This window comes from Lonchura striata, chromosome 8 (assembly GCF_050655825.1).
Source record: "Lonchura striata isolate lonStrDom1 chromosome 8, ASM5065582v1, whole genome shotgun sequence".
In the NCBI taxonomy this organism is placed as follows: domain Eukaryota; kingdom Metazoa; phylum Chordata; class Aves; order Passeriformes; family Estrildidae; genus Lonchura; species Lonchura striata.
Window position 1 is genome coordinate 24,603,764 of NC_140710.1, and position 26,582 is coordinate 24,630,345.

General features: G+C 41.4%; 1 protein-coding gene across 2 annotated transcripts in view; it reads left to right on the forward strand.

Annotated features, from left to right (window-relative positions):
• The window catches only part of HMCN1 (hemicentin 1), a 166,013-nt gene that overhangs the window by 24,809 nt on the left and 114,622 nt on the right, over positions 1-26,582 (forward strand). For both annotated transcript variants that reach the window (XM_021525146.3, XM_085586606.1), the window contains exons 2-9: positions 6,285-6,355; positions 10,275-10,433; positions 10,968-11,090; positions 18,586-18,757; positions 19,908-20,014; positions 22,985-23,105; positions 23,571-23,834; positions 24,086-24,230. In XM_021525146.3, coding sequence (XP_021380821.2) covers positions 6,285-6,355; positions 10,275-10,433; positions 10,968-11,090; positions 18,586-18,757; positions 19,908-20,014; positions 22,985-23,105; positions 23,571-23,834; positions 24,086-24,230 — 1,162 coding nt within the window. The remainder of the gene's footprint in view (positions 1-6,284; positions 6,356-10,274; positions 10,434-10,967; positions 11,091-18,585; positions 18,758-19,907; positions 20,015-22,984; positions 23,106-23,570; positions 23,835-24,085; positions 24,231-26,582) is intronic.

Genomic DNA, 26,582 nt, shown 5'->3' on the forward strand with positions numbered 1-26,582 from the left:
GACTGTTCAGTGCATCACCCATTTAAGAGAGCGTTTGTAGCAAATCTGGATTTATTTTAACCATCTCTGGGTAGAGGAGGTTACTCTGCACACGCTGTGGTTTGTGACTGTAGTTCTCAGAAGGTGGAGTTAACAGTGTGCTGGGCAAATCTGTCCCTGATTTTTATTATTTCTTACTGCATGTGGTTAATAACTTTTAGACAACTTGAGGCTTGTAAGCTAAACTTGGTGCTTGTTGCAATAGACAAAAGATGAGAATAATAGATTTTATCCACTCTGGGTCTCCAAGAGAGCTTTCTTTTCCAAGAAATGAAGCATGCATAATGCTTTTTTTTGTCATTGTTATTTTCCTTAAAAAAAAAAAGTCATGAGCTCATAACTATTAAAACAATGGGAAATAACAACATAAATGTGGCATTTGCTAAGGCACATTGCAAGTAGAACTTGTGTTGCATCTTCGGTCGCTGAATTTCAGCCAGGCTCTGGCCACTGTCCTGAGATGAAGAGTTTGATGCATGAGGTTGGTGGCCCTTGCCATCTGTGAGGATGGAGCTTCATCAGCTGCACTGGTGCTGGGTTGGGCTGCTTAGTAGGGCTCTGCAATTCCCAGGATAATCTGGCTTGTCTGTGAACAGCCAACTCAAGAAAAACTGGGTGAACAACTGTGAGCAGTCTGACTCCTTCATGTATCCTGTTAGACTTAGTAGTCATAAGTCATAAGGCTGAAAAATGATTTAAGAAATAAAAAAGTGAGTGTAGTAAGGAAATGTGAACTTGCTGGGCTGGTTTGGCTCATTTCTCTCTGGTAAAAGTTGCTCATTGCAGTTTCTGGGCTTTTTAAAAAATTCATTATAGCCAGGTTAGAATCTGAAAGCAGCTGAGTTATGAGGAAATATCATTTAGGAGGAAACTTTAAATAGCCTATTACATGTTCTAGTGGTAAGCATCTTGCCTTACTCAGTGTTCCCTGAATCCATTGGGATGTGTATTAGCCATGGGGTGTTAGCCATGGCTGTAGGCAGCATCTCTAGTGCTGCCTTGTGCTCCTGGAAAAATTCATAAAGGTTTCTAATCACACAGTTCCCATCATCTGAATGGGAGTTGAGAGTGTCCTTCACTTCAGAGCACAAAGCACAAGGCTTTAAGTTTGGTCTTTTTTACTATGTGGTGGAGTCAGCTTCTTGGTTTGGTAGTCTACAACAGAAATTTGCAATCAGTTAAAATGGAGCAGCATTTTTTGTGCATTAAAACATCATGCTATAAAACAGCTTCTGATCCTGTGTGCATGTACTTGTCAGCTGCGTGATGAGTAAAACTATTCACTATTATTTGAGATGTCAGTTACAAGTGGTTTTCTTCTATGTAGTCTCACCTGTGTGATGACCCTCTCTTTAAGGAGAAGGAGAGCCCTGTGAAGCACTTCCAGTGGCAGCTTATGAGGGATCTGTAGGGGAAGAGCCTGCAGGACCCAATTTGCTGTTGGAAAATTGCAGGTTTCTGCTTCTGTGCCCTCAGGATGGACAGCTGGCTGGAGCCTGGCTGGAGCAGCTCTACCATTGTTCTTATTCTCTGAGTTCTTGGCAGTGGCTGTTTTTAAAGGTCTTCAGAGGCATTATAAGCAGAGCCTTGCAATGGATTGGATACAGTTCTCTTCTTTCTCTGAGAAGAGCATTAAATCAGATAAACCTTGGTGCTCAGCACCCTTAGTAAATGGCTCTTAGGGAATAATTGTACACCAGCTTTTTTTGGGAGGGATCTTGGTTTAGGCATTTAAACTGTCTAATCTGATTACTCGTAATCCTTGAGTATTGCTTCATTTGTGGTGAAAATTATTTGATATATGTGTACTCACACACATACATATATACACATATATACACACATGTATCAATGGGAAAGTGAGGATTTGTTTATATGGGTATGTGAATATCAATCTTCTGACATCAAAAACTGTCAGAATTACCACAGCCCAGTGCTAGACTTGTCAGTCCACTTCATAAATAAAAAAGAATGTGGAAGATAATTGTCACCCAGTTTTTTTCTGTGTATCCTGTGTTATGAAGAGATAACTAAATATACTAACTATAATATTAGTTTTTATTAGTATATAATGTAGTTGCATAATGTAACATAGTGTAATTATTTTGATATTATATATAATATGACATTAATATTGTGATTGGAATATCAGGGATTTGTTGCTATACTGTGGTAGGCTTTGGGATTTTGGTTTTTTCTATTTTACTTTTTCATTTGTAGTGTCATAATTTTGAAACTTTTATTTCTTTGGAAATATTCAAATATTTTGAGGCTTTTGGGGGGGATATCTTTGCTTTATTTAGTTAGTTAGTTTAATTCTGTATATGGCTTTGCATCAGGAAAGCATCCTTGCTGTGAATTAGAAGAAGGAATTCTGTGGGTGAGAGCACTCCACAAGGTTTAGCATCTCTGCCAAAATTCCTTCAGCTACCATGTATATCACTTAGAGCTTTCTTATTCCTTCTGGAATAAACAAATCCAGTGTTCCGAGTTGATGAGAGGTAGGCAGAAGACTTCCATATTCCTTTGCTAGATCTCCTAAAGCACCCAGCTGTCCAAAGCAGACATTTGGTGCAGATGTGTTCCGTGGTCAGGACTAGGGGAGTGCCAAATTTGCAATCACCGTCAGTGGTAATTATGTGCGATTGTGTGTCATGGGGAAATCTGTGGGTTTCCCAACATTCTTGCTGCTCAGCTTGTACATAAACATGTGGCCATTTGAGGTGTGGCAGAAAGCCATGGAAAAACAGCAGACCCTTTTGGAATGGCCAGTTTATTAGGTTGCTGTGGGTTTTTCTCCTTATTTACCAATGAGATGGTTTTTACAAGACTAGCCCCAGAAAGGAAGCATAAAAATCCTTGGTCTCTGTGTTACTCAGTCATGTGTTGTCATAGTTTAATTGCTTAGGTGCAAGCTTAGATGCCACAGTGGCTATGTTGACTTATGTGATTTCAGTTTTGGAAGTCCAGGCTTTGCTCAGGGATGTGCAGCCATTCCTTTAAAATGTTTCCTTTCGGCTGGTACCAGTTTGTGGGTGTGCAAGTCTGACTGTTGATTCCTGAGTCAGTCTGGAAGAGCTGAAATTTACACTGTATTTGTGAGGCCGGAGGATTGAGTTGGTGCCTCAAAAAGATTTGCTGCCATTCTGGGGCTGTGTCAGCTTTTTTACCTTTGCACAGCTCCCTCTGGGTGATCATGAAAGTTTTGGAGTAGTGAGCAATGGAGAGACTCTCACAACGATCCAGTTCCAAATATTCCCGTATCAGTCCCTAAAAATGGATTCAGATCGCAACATGAGAATGGAAAACCACACCTCCCCATCACTGGAAGTGTCCAAGGACATGTTGGACAGAGCTTGGAGAAACCTGGGGTAGTGGAAGGTGTCCCTGCCCATGGCAGAGGGTGGGACTTGATGGGCTTTAAGGTCCCTTGCAACCCATTCTGTGACTGTGTATTCTGTTAAGAGTATTCCATATGTCAAGCTTTGCTTAGAGAGCTAATGAAGGTGAAAAGCTTATTATTTTCTTCTGCTTGGTGTGTTTACAGGGTGTAATTTCTGAGTGAATATTCAGTTTAAACTATGCTTGTTATGTAAATTTAAATCACTTCTCATCTTGCTCTTTCTTTTTTATATTTTGGACACTTTGAAGATCTGTGTTTACCTGTGTTGGTGAAACAGCCTTATTTGGGCTGTACTTGTAGGTCACCAAATGAGGATGAAATAAACTGAAGCTGGTGAAGGCTACTAAAGCTTTTCTGACAGGCAGGTCACTTAAGCTGGTGGCACAACAGTACATGAAGGACAGCTGCTGGGTTTTTTAGGGCAAGTTGGTGTGTGTTCAAGTGATGAGGAGGACCAGCATCACCATTCAGACATGGCCTGGGTTGTGGAATCAGCTGAGGACACCTGCCCTGCACGGTTCCTGCAGGGTTCTCTGCTCTCTCCTGCCCACAACATTTGATGCTGACCATGCCTCGCTCTTTGGCCCGGGTGCTGTTTCCCAGCTGAGCTCTCAGCAGAGAGCAGCTGGAACTCTGATCCTGCAGGAATCTGGCCAGGCTCCTCTGGACATTGGTGCTGCTGGAGTCAGCCCGTGCTGCCTGTGGGGGACTAAGGCCAAGTTCTCAGCCCATCTGACCTGATGGGCTGTTTTAGCTTAGCTGAAGGAGTATTGCTTTTCAGATCTTTATTTTATAGGGTAAGAAAGCCTTTCCAAAGGATTTACCGCTCTAGACTGAAACACTGAATCCCTCAACGGATGGGAATAATGAAGCTAGTGGGGTTACTGTATGGATAAACTCCAGTCAGTGATGTGCTTTAGAACAGAGCTTGGCAAGGGGGAGATTGGAAGCAAAACAACTTGGAGGTAGCTTTATTACAGGTGTTTGCTGTAAAGGATACCCAAAGGCAAATAGTGCCAGGGGGAGCGGGAGCACAGCAGGATGAGGTATGTGAAGGAACATAATGGCTCTTTTAATGATAGTGCAGCATTTTAGTACATGGCATTCACAGATAAATGACTCACAGCCATACAAAAAAGCCTTGGGGACAGTTTAATGTTCAAGGAAAGGTTTTGTGTGATCTCGTGGGTGACTTGCAAAGAAATGAAACCAAAAGACATCCATAAATAGAGCTTGCCCAGCAAATACTGGTGTGATTAGAGTAGACCTTGGTGATGGCAGTTGTTGTAACTCCAGTGAAATAAACCTTTGGATTGTTTAAAAAGGAAAAATGTCTGCATTATATGGAAGATAAGTGTGTATTAACTTTTATAGAGCTTGGAAAGTGCTGTGAGGTCTGCTGAGGCAGCACTTCCCTGTAAGCTGCAGCTGTATTAAATTGGCACCGTTGCAATTTCATGCTTGGCTTTTACCCTGACAGCAGAATTGTACCCCATTTGGTCTGTCAGGACTCAGCTGATCTCTTTCAGTGCCTTGGAGCACTCAACTGGCAGAAATCTCTTCATTTGTGTGTGTGTGTGTTTATTTATTGATTTTTGGCATAGCACCCTGACTGCGCTTGCTGAGCTGGGCAAGTGCCCATGGCCAGGGCAGCAGTGCCTGCCTGGGCCAAGCAAAGAATGGGGGGCACTGGTGCCAAGGCAGATTGAGGTGAACAGGCAGCAAATCATGGCATAGGAACCAGCTGGCTGGAATCACATTTGATACCAATCAGGAAGGCAGCTGTGTGAGGGGCAGCTCCACGGGATTGGGAAATGCTCACATACATGCTGCTGTTGCATACCCCAAGCAACTTCACTTGCATGTCCTGCCCTTCCTCAGTAGCCAGACATGACAAATGCTATGAATGAAGTTGTTTCTGCTTTGGTTCATTCTGGCAGCTGCTCTAGATAAGCTAGACTGGGGATAGAGCTCACACTGGGATATTTCCAGAGCTACAATTTTTTTTTTCAGAGAAGAGATGTGGCAAATGCCTTTTCTTTCTTTTTTTTTTTTTTTTTTTTTTTTTTTTTTTTTTTTTTTTACAGGAGTGAAATTGCAAAGCCAAGTATGTATGTTTTGTACAGAGAGGCCTCTTCGTGTTCTTCATGTTTACCTAGAATCACAAAATTGTGAAATGGTTTGGGTTGCAAGGGACCTTAAATTCATCTTGTTTCACCCTCTGCCATGGGTAGGGATACCTTCCACTAGCCCAGGTTATTCCATGTCCCAACCACCCTGGTCTTGGAAACTTCTAGGGATGCAGGGGCAGCCACAGCTTCTCTGAGAACTCTGTGGCATGGCCTTCCCACCCTCACAGGGAAGAGCTGCTTCCCTATTATCAAGTATCTTTTAAATGTGAAGCCATTTCCCCTTGTCCTGTTCCTCCAGGCCCTTGTCCAAAGTCCCTTTCCAACTCTCCTTGAGCCCCTTTAGGTGCTGGAAGGCTGCTGTGAGATTTTCCTAAAGCCTTGTTTTCTCCAGTCTAAAGAACCTCTTTCTGGAAAAATACATTATTTCTTGGTCCAGCAACATTTGTTCTTGGAATTTTTCTTCCCTTTTCATTACTAAGAACAATTAAATGTTTGATCAGAATCAAAAAGGAAAGGCTTTATGTGCCTATAAATGTTTAAGGCACATAAACATTGGTAATACTGGAATATTAAAGTTACCAGATTTGAAATCTGGTTTCAGTACTGGGAATATCATTCTCTACTATTTCTTTCTGTTCAATGCTTTTAGTTTCATTTTTTTGCTACCATGTATCTTTGGATAACTCAGTTCTCTTTGTATTTCATTCTAGAAATTGGTCCAGTGACAATAACCACAGATCCCAAGAAATTTCAATTTGAACTCAGGGAACTTTATGTTCAGGTGAGTAACTTGTTTCCTGTGTGGTTCTAGCAAAGACTGTTTCCTCACACCATTCTTCCTCTTGTGCTGATATTCCTGCTGCAAGCATTCATGAGGATGTAGATCACTTACCTCTGTCATTTTGCCTGCACAAACTGTCAACTTCTTGCTCATCCTAACGTAGGGTTATGATTCATTCCTTTGTCTTAGTTCACATCATTGTGTGGAGACTTGGTTTGATAACACAAGAAGGAATAGTTAGGTAATGCTAACATTTAGTTGGCATTGTCATTAGTCCAGCCACTTGTCCACAGACACTTTTATGGACTTCTGCTGTGTTATGGATATTATATTCCATGAACACCATTCAGACAAGAGGGCAATAAGACCCATCAGGTTTTCCACAGGTACTGCCTTCCCTGCTGTGGATTACTTGGCACTTAGTGATTCAAAGGCTTCTTAGAATCACAGAATATCCTGAGTGGGAAGGGACCCACAGGAACAACCCCTGTCCCTGCCCAGACACCCCAACAATCCCACCCTGTGCATCCCTGGGAGCATTGTCCAAACCCTCCTGGAGCTCTGGCAGCCTTGTTGCCGAGCCCATTCCCTGGGGAGCCTGGGCAGTGCTTACCACTCTTTGAGGGAAGAACCTTTCCCTGAGCTCCAGCCTGACTCTGCCCTGAAACAGCTCCAGCTGTTCCTTCGGGTGATAGAAAGAAAGGAGGAAGTACTGGAGTGGAGTTATCCTTACTGACAGAACATATGCTCCTATTGTCCTGTCTTTAACCAAGGAAAATGCTTCTGACCTGTGGTGAACCTTGCTGGAGTCAGTAGTGCCAGACAGGCTCTCCCTCAGAAACTGGCAAATGATATAATCCTTGTAAGAACGGATTGCTTGAAGATTACTTAAAAACTTGGCAGGAGGTTTGAAATCCAGAGAAAACAATAGCTATTGCAGTTTTCTCCTTCATGAGGAAATTGAAGCTTTAAAACTCCATCCAGTTTTCATGTCTTGTTTCCTCAACAGTTGTACTTGACAGTAATTGCAGCTCTTTCTAAAAGGTGGATGATTTAGGTATAGCTTTTGGGAATTTCAAACTCTTAATTTCTAATCAAGTTGTTTAAAAGTTTCTGTCTAAATAATTTTAAATTTCATTCTTTAATGACCATATATTTCATAATTATTTTGAGGATATGCTCATTCTGCTATATGAAGGCTCTCACTGACTTGTATTTATCCATTGTATTGGTGAAGGGCTAAAATAGAAATCAAAAAATTATTTGAACAGGACTGATAGGTCATCTTGCAGTAGAGGAAATCAAAGAACTTTCTACAGGTTTGTTACCAGTATTTTTCCAAAATGACTGATAAAAGATGCAAGAGTGAATGTTGTGAAGGTAGAGGAAATTTTGAGCTGAGTTCATTCTGAGAAAGGGCATGGACCAAATATTCTCATTAATGAACAAAGCTAAAATTAAGGTGAAGATAAGTATTTCAAGGCATCTTGTGTATAAAACATATTAAATAAAAATATGCTCAACTTGTCCTCCCTGGACATCACGGTAAGCCCGGCTCTTTTTTTCCATTCATCTGTCACAGAATAGTTGGGGGATCGTTTGGCTGACATTTGACATGAGGTAAAAGTTGGGTTGTGTACATTTGGCTGCAGAAACTCTGCCCTTTTCTTTTACATTCTGAGTGATAAAGAACATATTCCTTGGATACAGGATCAACTTAGGAGGTATCACTTATATTTAATCTGTAATTACCTTTGAATCATTCTTACAGACAATGTGATAAGAACGTGGACTTGGGCAGCAATGGCTCCTTAGTGTTGTTTTTTTTGGGTTTTTGTTTGTTTGTTTTTTGTTTCGTTTTGGTTTTTTTGTTAAGCAGATTTTTTTTGTGTATTTCTGTGGGCCTGTTCAAACTGAAGGGAAAACAAAGCTTCCTGAGATTCACTCACCTCAGCTTTTCCAGAAAGCTTCACAAGGTAGTTGTATTTAATTTCAATTTGGAGAGAAGGGCAGGAAATACTGAATATACTGAGTGGAAAATTTTCTACTTTTTAAAATTTAAGTAAAGACAATACTGTTGTTAAATGTTAGGAAGCAATTCTGCCTGTGAAGATGGACAGCCCCTGGCACAGGGTGCCCAGAGAAGCTGTGGCTGGCCCTGGATCCCTGGAAGTGTCCCAGACCAGGCTGGATGGGACTTGGAACAACCTGGACTAGTGGAAGGTGTCCCTGCCCATTGCAGGGATGACACTGGATGGGCTTTTAAAGTTTTTCCAATCCAATCCAAACCATTCCATGATGATGTTTTGCTGTTCTACCAGCTGCCTTTTAAGAGTATTATTCTATGTTATAGGAATAAAAAAGTCCATGCTTCTCAGAGCAACCATTTAGCTCAGTAGTGCTTTTCTTGTTCTATGTAGAAAACAGATGCTGCCATATAGATTATTATGAGATGGTAATCAAGTAGACTTGAAGTGGGAATAGAAATTTTCCTGTTCCAAGTAGATGTCTGTATAAATTAGCTATTTTTTTGACTTTGCCCACAAATTAAAGCTTTATATGGAAGAGTCTTCTGCTGAAAGAATTTGGATATATTGATGTGTCCCATTGGACTGTACAGGCATTGCCAAGATAAAGTTCTGACGTGTGTCAAAAATCTTCTCGGAGAGTTCTCTCTTGAATTTCAGGCTGTCTGGAGTCTGCCACTTGCTTTTCCCATAAAACTAAGGCTACATTTAGGAGAACTGACTTTGAAAAAGAACAATGGTTCTTATATGACTTGCGGAAAAACAGTGACCACATGCATATTCTTTAGCATAGATGAGAAACTTACTGACATTCTTGCTTTGAAATTGGTTAAGGATACTGATAGATTAACCTGTAGAAAGTGTTTACATTTTCTCTACTCCAAGATGACCTATCAGTCCTTTCTAATCATTTTTTGATTTCTGTTTTGGTCCTTCACCAATACAGTGTTGTTCCCAACATGAACATTTCACTGAGGATGAACAAAATTCTTAAGTATGAAGGACTGCTCTCTTTTTGCCTTATTCTTTCCTATCATGTGTAGATTTGTATATACATATGTGTGAAGGCATGTTGATTGTAAAAGGAATCAATTTTATATGTAATACTGAATCTATGCAGAAGTCTATTGTAGATGACAGGGCAAGTTTTACAGTTTGTATCAGCTCTTTGGAAAGTTCTGTCTTCAATATGCCAAGTTAATTTTTATGTAAGTTAGTGAGCTTTTATTTAAACAGTATTTTTCCCAAGTTCTTAATTCAGTGAGAAAAATGAATCCTTTCCTATGAAGATAAAGTCATACTTGGAAGCATTTTGATTGAACACATGGTCTGAAAAACCTCCAGCTCTGCAGCTGCTGCAGTGCAGAGCTGTGGGAACACAGCACCTGTGCCCTCTGCTGAGCTCCCTGTCCCACCCAGGGTGGAGTCCAGGGCAGGTTGTTGCTGCTCTGGTGTCCAGAGGTGCTCCTGGAGCTCGGCACTGCCTGCCTGGGACCATTTCCCATCTGTCTGTGCCCCTGACCTTCCGTGACTACCAGAGCAGGGGACTTGTCAGCCAGGAAGGGAGCTGACAAGTCCCCCATGTAAATGTGGGAAATGAAGCTGTCACAAAAGCTGGAACTGAACAGGACATGGATAAGAGTGACCGTGGCACCAGCCAACATCAGGGCTCTTCCTTTGACTTTATTTCTCTGGAATTGTTGCAGTTGCTGCTTTTGAGTGTGTTACAGCACTCTGTAGAAACCATACAATCCTTAGGGCAGAAAAGGTGAATAAATGATGAGAGGCTGAGGAAGTATCTGTCTTGAATGTCCCAAAAGAAAGTAACTTAGTTGGTATAGTTTTCCTTCTTAAAAGAAAAAAAAGTATGTTTTATTTCTACTTGTGAACAGGGTGGTGGAGACTGTCCAGAGATGAGCATTGGGGCAATAAAGATTGCTCTAGAAATTTCCCTGCCTGGCTCTTTCATCTATGTATTTACTGATGCCCGATCCAAGGATTACAGACTGACCCATGAAGTGCTTCAACTCATCCAACAGAAACAATCACAGGTACTGAGGGGATTTGCATTCCCACCTGGGTTGTGTGTTTAATGCTCTGTTTTCTTGATGACTAAGAGTAGAATTCTCCTGTCTGAAACTTGGTGAACTCTTATTACAGAAGGGACCATAATACTGCATTCTAAGTATTTATTTTTTTTTAATAGAATTAACTGATATGGGTAAGGAAAAATTTAGTGGAATATTCTTTTATTATTGTGCATTAAATAATGCAACTGAATCTTCTACCAATGTGTATGTGATTTTGGCAGCTTATCACTTAACGTGGATTTTTTTTTTGTTGTTCTAAAAGAGGTATTATGTGGATGACAGGGCTGATTGATTTTTAAAGGGATTTTCATCTATTCCTTTTCTTCTGCACTGTTTTTTCCATCATTACTGAGTGCGATGCCTCTGCCCATGCAGAGTAACAAACCCATCTCGACTGACACATTCTTCTGTTGTCTTGCCTTAATGCTGCCATGGCAGTGTTTTCCTCACCTATGCACCATGCGTCCAATGATTTACTGTTTATTTTAAATCCAGGTGGTGTTTGTGCTGACTGGAGACTGTGATGACAGGGATCATATTGGTTACAAGGTCTATGAAGAAATTGCTTCAACAAGTTCTGGTCAAGTTTTTCACTTGGACAAAAAGCAAGTCAATGAGGTAACTTTGCTTGAGTTTTGCAATCCATGAAGAAAATGAGGCAAGAGTTATACTGTAAATTGTTAAGAGACCTGGTGGTGGGTTAGGGAGCAGAAGAGGAACTGCTAAATGTTCTGGTCTTAGTATGTGGACTCTGTTCCACCTTTCCTTTCCTTCCTTTCTCCATCTTCTATATCAGGATGCAATATTGTGACTTTTATTGACAACAGGGAAGTGTGAAGTGGCGCATCTTACTAGAACCTGCCCAACTTCCCTCTGCCTGTGCCAGAAGGCTTCCAGGAGAAGAGCCTTTAAGAAAAGGAGCGGTTCTGGGCTCTGTGTAACCTAGTGGCTTTTCTGCTCAAAACAAGAGCACACATTTAGCTTTAAACAAGCATTCTGTGACCAGGCAAATGACTGTTACTCAGCCTGGACAAAAATGGATATAGGATAGATAGTGTGAACTCTCAGGTTTCCATTGTTCAGAGGGTCATGGAAGTAACTTTTAAATTGAGGTTTTCACTGTGATACTTCTACCACCCCTGCTGCCCTCCTGGTAACTGTGGTTTCTGACCCACAGCTATGAATGACTCTTTGCTGTGGGAACTTCAGTGAGTCTCAGACAGGAATGAAACTTTGGAAGTGCATGAGAAAACAGTTTGGAGAGAGGTGAAATCACATGGTATTTATCTGGAGAGCTGGAATTGTTTATAAATGTTGTAAACATTCCCCTTTGAATTCCCAGTGTAGGCAATAACTAGCTGTAGTTTTTTAATAAAAATTTACCCTTGTTTGTTCCTTCTTTCTGTCCTAAAATTCTGACAATGATAAATGTTGGAGATAAATTGCATTTTTCTACAGCTGTTGCCTAGAAAAATTGGAGTTCTCATTGGGAATGACAGAAGCTATTGGTAGTGATGTGAAGGTGATCAAAAGGAGAAACTTCACAAAAGATTTATCCTCCAAAAATTAGGTTAAAATTTGGAAGAAAAGAATTGACCTGTTTGGAAGGTTCCTGGTCTGCATTTTGCTATTATATATAAAGGGTAAAACTTCTCTGTGACACTCCATGAAATCTCTTTATACAGAAGGGGTCATCATGGAATGATACGGTCTTTAAGGGCCGTTCCAGCCCAACCAATTCTGTGACCCTCTGATACTGCCAGTGGGGAATGCTATTTTCCAGGACTGCAGTTTTAGGGTAAAGGTTTGGTTGGATTGTTGTGGTTTTGTTTTCTTCTGCTTTTGAGAGGTAGAAGTGAACAGATAAAGCCATTTATCTGCTAGACAGCACCGTGTTCTGGAGTAGAGCTGGCACAAGCTGCTTTCCTGCCTGCCTGCTGCTGCTTTCTGAACTTGACACTTCTGTGTTTCTAAGAACACCAGCTTCTGCCTGAAAGGATAGACTGCCTTGGAGTTTCGGGTAAAGTTTTAAGCAGGGGGTTTCAGTAGCTGCTTTCACCCCCTTCCAGCTTCATCTCAACATTTCTTTTGAGTAAATAATTGTAAAGTCAAAAGATGTCCTGGGTTGCAAGATATCTTGAAGATCATCTCACTCCACCTCCTGCCATGGGCAGGGACACCTTCCACCAGCCCAGGCTGCTCCAAGCTCCATCCAGCCTGGCCTTGGGCACTTCCAGGGATCCAGGGGCAGCCACAGCTTCTCTGGGCACCCTGTGCCAGGGCCTCACCACCTCTGCACAAGACCAGAGGGTGAAATTAGTAGGTGATATTTTGGCAGATTTTTTTTTGAGAGAGAGGCAAAAACACAGTCTATGGCCACTGGAAAGAGATGCTTAAACAGTGTAAGAGATTGCCTAAGGTAGAAAAAAAAGTAAACCCTAAATAACTTTCAGAAGTCTTCCACAATAGCTGCTGAACAATTTGTGTTAAAGCCAAACCCAAAAGACTCTGCAATTTTAGTAATTGTTGACCTTACATAAATCTGTGTCTGGACCAAGTGATTGTGAAAATGAGTTGACCAAATTGCTGCCATCCCCAGTAAAACCTTCTCTGTGGTTTCAGTTCTAGATCAGCACTGATTCCAAGCAGCACATCCACCAGTGGGTGGATGCAAACAAACAGGACATCTCACAGAGATCTAATCAGCTGTTTATGGGATAGCCCTCAGGCAGGATTCAGCTGCAATCAAACAATCATGCTTGCCCTCCTTTTTCTCTGAGGAGTCGATGATGTGTAAAGAATGCAGTTTATAAATGCTGAAGCACACTCACCGTTGTGGGCCTAGAGGCAGCCAATGCTGGATTGGGGATTAGGGAATAGCTACAAAGTCCCTGCCGAGTACCCTGCCAAACCAACAACTTGTTTTGTTAAAACATTTTGATTATTCTACCCCCCAAAAAACACAAACAAAGTTATTTTTAGTATATAAAGTTTCAAACCATTCCTCTTGTTCTTGCCCTTTGAGCATTAAGTGCAGAATGAAGCAATATTCTAAGATAGATACGAGGAAACACAGCAAAACAGTACTTGATACACATCCAATGCTTGTGTACTGAGAGGACTATGAAAATTTAGTGCCTTTGTTTTTACTTCTGAAAAACATGTTCTGTTTTCAAATACTACAGTTAACTTGGGCAAAATTATTGGTGATTGACAAAGTTGTGTTGGGTTCAGTCCAGCAAAGCATGAAATACATATGTATCTCCACTTACCTGCTGAAGGTAGCTCATCTAAAGAGTCTGGGATGAAGGTCCTATTTTTACAAACTCACTGTGATTTCTGTGTATTAGATAAATAAGAATATTTATCTTGTTAGAGAATCAAGGCCCCATCCCTTGGAGTGTTCAAGGCCCGTGTTGGGGCTCTGAAAAACTTGGCCTATTGGAAGGTGTCCCTGCCTACAGCAGGGGAGTAAGACAAGATGGGCTTTAATGTCCCTTCCAACACAAACCATTATAGGATTGTAATATTTTGAAATGTTGTTCCCAGTGTCTTGGAAAGCCTTTATCAAAGTGCTTTACCGAAGCATTGGAATCCTGGTTTTGAAAAGTGTTTCTTTAGGTGAGATTTCTCTGGTTGCTTTTGTGGACTCAGGGCTTAATTTGCAATACTTGCTTGGAATTTAAATGGATCACAGAATATCCTGAGCTGGAGGGAATCTTTGGAATCTGCAAGGATTGAATTCAACCCCTGTCTGTGCCCAGACACCCCAATAATCCCACCCTGTGCATCACTGGGAGCATTGTCCAAACTCTCCTGGAGCTCTGGCAGCCTTGGGGCTGTGCCCATTCCCTGGAGAGTCTGTCCATTGCCTGCCCAGCACCCTCTGGGGGAAGAACCTTTTCCTGATCTCCAGCCTTACCCTCCCTGGCACAGCTCCAGCCCTTCCCTCAGGTTCTGTTCTCATGGCATTGAGAATATTCCTTAAGCATGGGTTAAATTCCCTGTTAGGAGCAGATTCTCTATTTTCATAACTGTGTCCAGTTTCCAAAAGGTACTAATTTGGACTTGAACTGAAGTTACATTACACCACACCTAATTATCCTTCTGTAAGGAAATTCCTGTAAATGGTTGTGATGCCCAAAAGTTTGTACTGATGCCAGGGGGGTGTTGAGATGAACTGTGATGATCAGGAGAGTGTGAATATGGTGCAGTGGAAAATAGTGGGGATTTATTAGTCATTGGCAGTTCAGGTCATGTCTCCAGGTCGTTTTGATTGTTTGTGGCAAATATGAGTCATTCCTGTGTCTGATGAACTGGATTGATCACTGTGGATAGAGCTGGGAGTTCACAAGGACTGAGCTGGTGACTGGTCTTTTTTCCATTTCTTTTAGGGTTGAAGCACTTGATTTTTCTTACTTCTAACCTTTCTGTAAGAAGGGAAAAATTCCTGTCCTTAGGCTGCCTAAAAATACATCTTTCTGATTTTTCAAATAAGTAGAAATGGATCTTCCATATACAGAACATTGATGGGAGAAGAACTGAGAATGACATGGGGGCACAACTTTGACTTTGATGGAAGAAGGGGGTGTTGCTGAGTGACTTGAAAGCTGGATGAACCTCTGTGGAGAAAACAAGAGTTTGGAATTGGATGAGAAGCCTGTTAATGAAAGGGATGCTGTGGATGAGACGAGATTGAAGGGAAGGGAGACTGAAGACAAGACTGGTGACAGAACATTTAGAAGGGATGGTGCAAAAGGCGTTGTTGTTGTAGAGAAGGTATCATCTGTAAGGTCACAGGGAATGGGGTCTGGTGGTGTTCACTCGTGAGTGTTCTGCTGTAAATAGAGGTCTCTAAGCCCAATCGAGAACATCCCATTTCTGCTGGCTCTTAGTCCTCTCAGGTGACAGCAATGCAAGGGTTACACCAACACATCTTGGGTTGGTGTTACAGGTGCCTGCTGTCTATGACCAGTGTGTGTTTGAATGATGCTGCAGAGGAAGCAATTTGAAATCTTGTTTCACGCAGTTAAAGGTGTAAAAGACCCCTCCACTGCTTTTCAAGGATACAATGGAAGTGACAAAGTCAAAGTTCAAAATTACAGTATAGAATGAAGGTTTCTTGAATTCCTCTGTTTCTTGCCTTTTCTTCTCCCTTGTCCCAAACAGGCATTATCCATTTTCATAGAAAAAGGAGGAATGGTTTAATGGGAGAAGCAGCTGAATACTTCTATTCTGAAGATACACAATGTACAGCGAATGCCAAACAAAGAAAGGAAAAACAAATAGTTACAGCTGGTCTTTCTCTGTTTTCTATGGAATTTGGAGTCTCTGGAAAAAATAAACCAGGATCCTGTACCTAAGGCTTTTTGTCATAAAGCAACTGCAGAAGGGCTATTGAAAGGGAGTTGAAAGCAGTCAGGCTTAGTTCTTGTGGTTCCTAACTTTGAAGAGCTTGAGATCCAACACCAAAACTTTTCATTAGTGTGGTTTTCATATATGTTATATATATATAATTCATGTTTTATTTTTATGGTATTATTTTCTCATGTACTGTCTCAATTATATTTTTTGATGCGCATTTAAAAACATTATTAGAATATTTTTCCTCTTTGGGTGTAAGTATGAACGTAAATTTACTTAAGCAATGAAATAGTTAACCTGAAATCCCGTTGCTTTGACTGCTTGAGAAATATTCTTGAGTCTCAGAATAAACAAATGGGAATAGAGGCCATGCTGCACAGATTTTCCAGGTTTCAGTATGCATTCCAAGAAATGACCTGACAGCGGGGCAGGTTGCAAGAGCAAATTTTCTGGGGAAAAGTTATAAATCATTGCTCTATTTGCCCTTCCCCCTCTAATAAAATTCATCACGTCACGTTTTGGCAGAACAACAAAAGCTGCTGTTCTTCTGGGGGCTTTCTGTAAAGGTCCCAGAGGAGAAAAAACCTACTTCTAAACCAGTGTTACAGCATTATTGCAAAGCTCTTTGGAATGACAGGGTTGGGAAATGGATCTCCCAGAATTGCTTATTGAACTTACACAAGCAAGCTGCTGCCAGACTGCAGACAGCTGGGTTGTTCTGTTGTCTTCCATTTTTGGTTTTGATCTTGAAAAACTCTCAGAAACTGAAGTTCATATGGGTTAATTGAATTTTACAATCCATTTAAAAACTTACCTGTGGAGATGAGATCCTGGAATTAAATGGGAACTTTTCTATATACCTCATACAAAAAAGTGTTGTGTTCATTTCACTGGGAGTAGAACATTGGAATTTCTTTGGAAGCATTTTTGGGCCCAGATGTATAATTGCTAAAGTAGAACTTAAATGAGTTGGATCTTTTTGAACAACTGTTCCAGGCTTGTCTAAAGCAAACACAAGTTGCTCCCTAGCTGGTGTCACCAGCTGTTGCACAAACCCCAGTTCTCTCTTGGGCCATGTCACTGCAGGCTTTGAGCAGCACAGGCAGTTTTACTGTGATTTTTTGGGTATGCTGTTTTGCAAACATGCCCAAGCAGCTTGCTCATGCACACCCTTGGCGAGGGGACACCTGGTCAGTGCTGTCTCACCCTGTGCTGGGAGGGCTCAGCATGGCTCAGGTGGGATGTTCCTAAGAGTGGAGAGGGAATGATTAATGAAACATGCCCCCACCATGTGTTTTCAATGATGCCCTTCACTTATTTTAACTTATTTCATCTTTGCACAAAGGTTGCTGGGTATTCATACTGTAACATATGAGAGCAAGTACACTTTTATAGGAGGCTGGAATCTAGTTTCTATCACAAAGTCATCTCACACACAAACCTATGGCATATTTCCATTTTTTAAAAGATAAAGTAAGCAAGTAATGCACAATAAATCAGGGGAATAAGGATCTTTTGGGCAATGTGTTGAATTGGGTCCTAGGTCAAAGGACTTGCCCCTAGTACTGAGGGGAAACGTATCAGGTTAATTTATTGCTGGATTCTAAGTCTTGAACTGACATAACCAAAAGATGACTTTCCTTTACAAGATGTTTCTCAATGCCACCACGGTCTACTGCAGCCTATAGTCACAGTTCAGTATTACTGTGAGTCACATTCACGTTGTTACACAAACCCAATATTACTTCAGTAGGATTTAAAAATTATGCTGCAGCTCTGTGATGTACAGAGGTGATGCAAAATCATATAGTTTGACAAACCAGGTGTGTTTCTGGGGAGGTTGGGTTGGTTGTGGTGGGTTTCCCTTGGCTAATAGTCATGCTCCCTCTCAGCCACTCATTCACCCCTTGCAGAGGAGGAATTGGCTGAGGAGGCTTCTGAGTTGAGATAAAGACAGGGTAATCACCTGTTGTTGAGGGCAAGACAAAGTTGATTTAAAGAAAATTAATTTGCTGCCAATTAAAATAGATATTCAACTATTCCTTCAGGTGGTGGGAAGCAAAGACAGGTAGGAACACCTTTGCCTCCACTTGCTCAGCTCAACTTCTCCCCTGATTCCTTCTCCCTTCCCTAGTGCCATCAGGAATGGAGTTGTGGTCAGTACAGACGGGTTTCTCTTGGCTGCTCTGCCTCCTCACATTCTTCCCTTCCTTCACTGTGGGCTCCACCATGGGCTGCTGTCCTGTTTCTTGTGTGGGAGCCTCTGTGCCCTGCAGGGACATACTTTCTAAAATGTGTTCCCCTCCAGTCCCACCTCTGTGCTGTGCCTAACAGTAATTTGTATTGGGCAACAGTAATTTGTTTTAGGGGAAAAAAAACATTGGAAAAGTCCAGAGATAGCAATTACTCAGTACATCTGGATGTGAAAATTTTCCTTGTTGCTTCATGCAACTAATAATTGATGAGCAGAAATGTCCACAGGTTTGTGTCCCTAATTCCTTTTAAAATTTACCTGTGGTTGTTGTGTAGAGATGTATCCAGGTGTGCTTGTGTACTCCTTTAAACACCATGCTGACCATGGCTTTACTAGTATCTTCTATTAAAGTTGCATTTCCTTTAAGTTTTCACATTTAAAAAAAAAATCAGTATGGAATCTCTACAAGACAGTAGAGACAGGCATTTCAGCAGAAAACAGTTCAACAGCCAGTACTGCTGATAGTGTAATAACAACTATTCTTTTCTGTTCTAGGTGTTAAAATGGGTTGAAGAAGCAGTTCAAGCCTCCAAAGTTCATCTCTTGTCTACAGACCATCTGTCCATGGCCATAAATACTTGGCAGATCCCGTTTGATCCCAGTTTGAAGGAAGTTACAGTGTCCTTGAGTGGTCCCTCACCAGCAATGGAGATTCATAATCCTTTAGGTGAAGTACTTTATACTTTCTTTTGTGATAATGAAAAAAAGAGAAGGAAAAATCCTTTCTGATGTTTTATTTTTTCCCAATATTCCGTGATTTTTTTTTTCACTTGGAGGAAACTGGAAAACTTCCTTATTCTGTCCACTTCATCTCACCTCCATCTTCTTTGTTACTATTTGTCCTTGCATTCCAGATTGCTGGACATTTTTGCCTTTCATCTGTTTTTGTATTCCCTGAACCATCATTTAAGGTACACAGTGGTTGGATTTTTTGTGAGGGAAGTTCAACCACGGTCTAGCTTTTTTGAACTGAGAACATTCAGAGTCAGACCTGTCTCCCCTGCCCATCTCCAGCTGAGCAGTGTATGATAGAGAACGCAGTGACAGATTTGGAGCTAATTTGTAATTGAAGGTATTTTGAACAAATCTGTTGTTTATTATTATGTTAATGCCTTAGGAACTTGGAACAGCACTCAAGAAATAAATTCAGATCATATTTTGTATACTCAGAATGACTTTTGCCTAAGAGCATAGCTTAAATTTGAGTAGCCTAGGAAATATTTTATGCTCAGGATGGGTTCCTGCTACGTGGTCTGGTCTGTCCTGCACTGAAGCATTCTTGTTCACAGGAAAGAGATTTGCTCAAGTTCTGTGTTCAAGCCATGACAACACAAAGTCCTGGGTGCAAGTGTCAGGCTGCACTGAAGCTGTGACCCCACCTCTTTTTGGCCTTTTTCATAGATAGCTCCATGCATCTAAATCTACAGGGTTTCACTGAAATTACTCAAGGCATGTCTAGTAGGTTTTGAAAATGGGCACTGGGACATCCCTGTCTCCAGTTGCTCTTTCCTGTGCTGTAAAAGAGCCAGATGAGTTCTAGGGCTGGTGATTCTTCTTGCCTTTAGGGAGCAAAATCGATCTCTAGAGAGCCAATTCCTGCACACAATCACCCACATATAAATGAACATTTTCAGTATTCTGTCAGAGAATTACAGGGAATGTTGACTTGTTGTAAATGTCATTGACTGCTAAGTAGTGAGTGTCAAGTATCAGAAATACATTGGTACAAAACCACAATATTGTATTTGCTCTCTGTTTTTTAAAGCAATACTGTATTTACTCCATCCTGTATTTACTTCCTGTTTCTGTTTTTTCAGGCAAGCAGCTCAGTAAGGGATCAGGACTGAATGAATTGCTAAATATCCACAACTCTGCAAAGGTAGTAAATGTAAAAGATCCAGAGCCTGGAACATGGACAATTAAGGTAAAGTTATTGCAGAACTTCTATATGGTTGTCCTGTAGCATATAAGGGTGTTGGATAATGATTTGCTATGTTATTTATCATAGATACTTACAGCTGAGTCTGTATTACAGTAAATGTCCTGTGATCTTGTATTTAATATTGTTGTATACCTCTTTATGTAGGTAAAGCTGCATGATCCCAGCTTTCCTAAATAGATGTGGAAACAATCCTATTGGTGTAGATCCTTTCTGACTGAACTATTCTATTGTAGCAGTATAAATACTCTATAGGAATTTTTGGAGAGGAAGGCACTCGGGTGAGGCACTTTATAGGCAGTGCTGAATGGATCCTGCTCTGCATTGTCCCTGCCCTAAGCACAGAGGTGCTTTGAAAAGGATCATCAATTCACACACAGCCCTGGGGGAAGCTGCTGATCCTGCTGCAGAACTGCAGCCACAAAAGCATGTTGAGCTCAGCAGCTCTGGGGAGAATTGTTTGAATGTCTGTCTAGGACTGGGGGCTTATCAAACGAGAGCCATGGACTTTTTATATGGGCAGATAGTAATGGGACAAGAGGGAAAGGTTTTAAACTGCCAGAGGGGAGGGCTGGATGGGCTGTTGGGAAGGAATTGTTCCCTGTGAAGGTGGGCAGGCCCTGGCGCAGGGTGCCCAGAGAAGCTGTGGCTGCTCCTGGATCCCTGGAAGTGTCCAAGGCCAGGCTGGACAGGGCTTGGGGCAACCTGGGCTAGTGGGAGGTGTCCCTGCCCATGGCAGGGGATGGCACTGGGTGACTTTTTAAGGTTCTTTCCAATTCCATGGTTCTGTGACCAAAAGTGCTGAAAACCAGTACAGAGACTGGGCTGTTAAAAATTAAAAAGTTTTGGGTCCTGCTGCACACGTAACATGAGCCACATTGGATCCCGAGACTTTTTCCTACAAGTCAGTGCCTTGGGATTCACTTCTCTCACTTGTTGGAGGCTTCTGGGGTGAGGGATTAATGCAGCAAATAACCAGTGCTCTCCAGCCCAGAGGGGCAGTGCAGGAAGAGCCCTGTGTGCTCCTGGCTGTGTGATGTGAGCTGAGCCACTGGTGTGTGCCAGCACCCAAGTGCTGGCTGCTGGGGAGGAGTCCTGGGCTCAGGGTGGGACACCTGCAGAGCCAACAGTTCCCAACAGGCTGCCACAGGTGGCATGCACTCCTGGCTGCAGGACAGCAGCCCTGCCCAGCCATCAGGCTGCTCCTGCAGGCAGGGCTTGGGAGCCTTTTGGGGGTACGGAGTTTTTTAGGTTTTTTTTTCCTAAGCTCAGCATAATACTGTCTCCAGCTCTGTGGAAAGCATGGATAAAACATTCAAATTGATGCATTTTGGTTTGAAAAAGAAATGAAGAAAATCTCTTGAATATGTAGTTGAAATATTTAAATCTAAATTTTATGTATTTCTTCATAGATACCTGTATTTTGGGCAATTTTTTGATGTTGTTTGAAAACCAGCATCTTTCACAAATACGTGCTTGCTCTTTTGCTTATACTCATCCAGCCTGGGAGGGGAAACACTAATGTAGATAGTCTCTGTAATCCATGTTCAGCTACAAATAATGGGAAGAGAACTAAAGTTAATAATTGGAAAGAAGTCCTGTGTGATAAAACTAATTCCTGGTGTTTGCCTAAACACCCCTAGCTCCTAGACATGACAGTGAGAGATGTGTTTATTGTTATTAGGAAATGGTAAAATTTTATAAGGTTATTGTGGCCTTAAAACTTGCAAATATCCAAACGTCTGAGTAATTCATAAAGAGAGATGATTTTCTAGTATATTTTTCTGTGGATTGTTTACTCGGCTTTAGTCACTGGCTTGGTTTATTTACACAAAGATTTTAAGACTTAAGCTTTGTGAAAATGTTATTCACACCATAAACTCCTTATAGAGATGCACCAAGCTATAAAACCAGAACTTTATCACAGAGTTTATCTAGTGAAATTTTAACCAGCAATTAACGCTTGATACCTTGAGTTGCTTGGCACAATTAAATATTTCTTTATATTGTTAGCAGCTGGCTTATATAAAAAAGGCTTTAGTGGTGCTATTTCTGATGTGAAAGGCTAACTAAATAGAAGGAAATATGTTGTTTTAATCAGATAGACATCGATTTGTCATGGTGTCTAATGTCTGTCCAAAGGCTGTTAGTTAGAAGAAACAACTGTTTAATTTGATACTTACATGCAGTGATGGCAGGGGGGGTTACTCTGGAGTAACCTTTCCCAGAGAGTTGCAGGAATTTGAGAATGGATTGGGTAAAACTCCAAGGAAAGCTCAGTGGAAGCTTCCAGACACCTGAAGGGTGTAGAAGTAGGCAAGGAGGAAAAGCCATGGGTTCCTGTGCAGCTTTGGCAAGTTGCAGTTGACCTTTCTTTCTCTGCATAGAATCAAAGGAAGTAACGTATAACTACTTTGATTTGTCTTCAAGATGAAAGTTGTGCATCAGTTGTAGTCTTCAGAGCATGAAGCTTTAGGGTGTTCAAGGGTGATGTTCTGATTTGTTTTTTGCTGGTTGTAGCAGAATGATAAGGTGAGGGTACAAGGGTATAGACCAGAGGGGAGAGGTACCTGTGCACCCTCTGTTTCCCATTGGCTGGGGAAGTGAAGCATCTTTAATGCATAGATTTTTGTGTTAAGTTCTGATTCACTCACCATTTTCTAGTGGAGTTTGAAATGGTCAGGTCCTAACTCCCAGACCACTGCCATTGCAGGCACTAGCACGTGGCAAGGACTTGTGGATTTGTTGGTGTGATTTACTTCCAAGACAAACTGGCTCTCTCTGCTGACACCACAGTTGTAGGGCTGGGTTTGAAAGCGAAGCTTTATTCAAGGTGCTTTTCAGTAGCACTTTAGCCATGTGGCTCCTCTCTGTGCTGTTGTTAGCCCTGAGCTCGGTGGCTGGCTCACCTCTGCAGTCCCTGCAGGGCTGATTCCTGTGCTGGCTGTTTTGCAGACCTCGAGCAGCGGGAGGCACTCCGTGCGCATCACAGGGCTCAGCACCATCGATTTCCGGGCTGGCTTCTCCAGGAAGCCCACCTTGGACTTCAAGAAAACATCCAGCAGGCCAGTGCAAGGTTTGTTTCCACTTCAGTCCATCCTAAATAGCTTCAGGCCTCCAGAATCAAGTAGAACTCTATGACGAGCTTTGTGATAACTCTGGGGAGGGGACTTCATATCTTTGTGACATAAATACAGATATTTTTAACTACACCTCAAAATTGCAGTACTGTTTCTGTTATTTTTGGAGCTTCAGAAAAGGGCTTTGACCTAGGGGCATGGTGAGGAGTTAATAAAGAAGCTGCTTTTTCAGAAACACCTGTTGGAAATCAGTAATTTAAACTCTCCCCAGCTGGGTCTCCTCATGGCTAATAAGCACAGCTCAGCTGAGCACAATTTAGTCTTTCCTTACTCAGTAGGTAAGGGCTGGAGCTGAATGGTACATTCATGGGGTAGTGAGCCATGCTGATGGAATTTAATCTTTCAAGTTTTAATTATCTGTTTTCTTTAGCACTTAAAATAGTGTGTTTCTGTTTTTCTAGGGATTCCTACCTTCATGCTGCTGAATACCACAGGGATCCTGCTTCCAGCTAGAGTAGACCGACTGGAGCTTCTGAGTATTACAGGGGAACTCCTTAAGACCTTGCCTGTGAAATACTATCCTGACAGAAAGCCCTATGGACTGTGGAATATTTCTGACTTCATTCCACCAGATGAAGCTTTTTTTGTTAAAATAACAGGCTATGACAAGGATGGTTATCTTTTTCAGAGAGTTTCAAGTGTTTTGTTTTCTAGTATTATTCCTGGTAAGTGACTTTAACTTGAATTGACTGTTCATTTGTCTCATCTGAGTCAGTTGAAATTGAGGTCTTGTATGCTTTTATAACTTATGCAAGTACTTTCTGTGCTGTTTCCTTCCAAAGTTCTGTCTCTAGTTCATGATGGTCAATACCTACTAAGTGGAGCTTTATCAGAAATTGAGCTTCCCTTTATGAAAGGATCTGATGTGTGTTAGTAGCTGCTGATACACTTTCTGGGGAATGTTTTCTTTCTTCAGATGCCCCCAAAGTTACAATGCCCATGAAGACTCCAGGATATTATTTACAGCCAGGCTCTGTTCCTTGCCACGTTGACAGCCTTATACCTTTTACTCAGCGTTTTACTAAAAATGGAGTAAAACTGGGAGTGGATCAGTTCTTCAAGTAAGTAGTGACCTTATTTCACAATGCTGCTTCATTTCCTAATTACAGCTTATGATTTCTGTTATTATTTGCTGCTATGTGCTGTCTACATCCTGTTACTTCTAGTCTATTATTTTTGGTTCTCTTCATCAGGAAAGCTGTATTTTATGGAGATATTGATGCTATTTATATATAGAGAGAGCTACATCTATATATGATGTACAGAGGAGGGTGTACGCTCTGGACATGTGATGGGATTTATAAAGTTCTGGCCTAAATTCCCCTCAAATGTGTGCTCTGAAGTTATGATAAACTGGGTCTTAAAGTCTAGAAGGCAGATAGTTTTAATTTATATATTTAAACATTGTGTAAAATTGGTAACTAGCTTTGCTTATTAAACACACTTCTCACTCTGGCCCCAGTGATGCATAGATGACTGGGCATACATTAATTAGTGTGATTTTTAATGCCTTTCATGGATGCCAAAGAAGCACGTCCTATGACCTGCTGTAGAAACCTTCATTTTCAGTAAATCTCTCAAAATAGCAAAATGTATGTGGGATATACCAGGAGGCTCTTCAGGTTTCTGTATCGAAAAAGAATTGTGTGCCCTTTGTCTGTAGGGTGAGAGAATGATAATTTTAAAAAAGGCTAATTAGTTAAAATACTCATAGAGTACCCCTTTTAATTCTGTTAGTTAAAACCAAAAGGGAAGTGTGCACTAGCAAACAGTGTCAACAGTCTCCTGTGCAGCCCAAAACACCTCAAGAGCAGACTGAAGACTAAATTCTGCACTGCCCATCAGGTACGGCATACCCAAGTCAACACATCCTGCAGCTCCCTTGTGCACTGCTGGCAGTGGGAAATGCTGCAGCTTGGTGTGGTTTGGGTTTTAATGAGGTGCCACTGACACACATTCAGCCCCAGCACAGCACATACTTGGGCTGCTGTGTAATGTTTTCCATTCCTTAGGTATCAAACCCCACACTTCTCCTTGTTCTTCACGCATCCAGCACTGCTGATTCGGCGGCGTTTTCCTTTTTTCTGTTACAGAGCGGATGAATGAACACATCATCCAAGTTAATTTAACAAAACATATCTCAAGCCAAATATTGTTGGTCACAGTTAAATAGGATCTAATTCAGCTTGGCTTGCTTGCCTCTTATTTGTAGTGAAGTTCCAGGCAGGGTTTGTCCAGCTTAGTAGTTCAGTGCAGATTTGAACTGTAGTCCTCCTCTGCATTGAATGAGTTTTGTTTTTGTGTTGAGATGTCTTTACTCAACTCTTCTAATATTTATTTCAAAACTTAAATGGTTTATGAGCTGAATATCATATTTCTATTGTGACAGTTGTCTATGTGAAAATACTCTTAGAATGACTACAGGTTCAGGGTTCATGAGGAGAACAGACTTTGAAATTTGAAATTTTTTTTACTTTGGTTCTAGAGGTACTATCAGCTGCAGTAATAATTCCTAATTTTAAATGAGTAATATATGTTAGGAAGAAGAAATTTTTGTCAAATTGTAACAGCTTTGTTTTCTACATCCTGTGGTAGTGTAGTAAGAAAATTTGGGTTTTGCTTTATATCCCAGTGCATTTTTTTAGCAGCATGATAAAGGAGGTTAAGAGCAGTAGTTGAGCACCTCATTCCAGTGTCAGTGGGAATTGAGCACTAAAATGTCTGTATATTATCTGTATTATTATTAGCAGATCCCACTAATCCTGCAGAGATTAGAACCAGCAAAAATAAGACATTAAATTCTGATAAGAAAGGAAATTCATGTAGTTAAGCAAAACAACAATCATCATAATTAAAAAATTCACTGATAATCAGCTGCTATTTGTGGTTGCTATTCAAGTCTAGTAAACTATGCAGAATATATTCCTCCAAACCATGTGCTAGGAAGTAAAATTCTAGGTTTTGTTTCTCCCTGTGAGCTGTAGCCTTCTGCTGGTGAGCTCCCAGCTGGGTCTGGAGCAGCGTGGTGGGGGTGTCCAGGAGGTGAGGTCCGATACAACCCAAGCACCACTGTGCTCTCTGCATGACTGAGAACCAGGGGGTCATCTGGGCTGTGGAGTTTGAATGTTTTTAGTTGCCCAGCTGCCCAGACAAACAGCCCAGTGAGCAGATTGCATGTACAGTAAAATTAACTTGGTAGATAACGTTGGTGCTGGAAGGTGCTGAATTATCCCATGACTTGTGCTGTGATTTGTGTGCAGTTACAGCTCCTCACCCAGTGCCCATGTGTGGAGCAGATGCCCTGAAATCTGTGTTAGTCCTTGCTGCTGGTGTTGGTTTGATTTCTAAATTTTTCTTTAATAGTCCACCACAAGTCTTTGTTTTGCCAAGCTGTTCCATGCCCCTGGGCACAT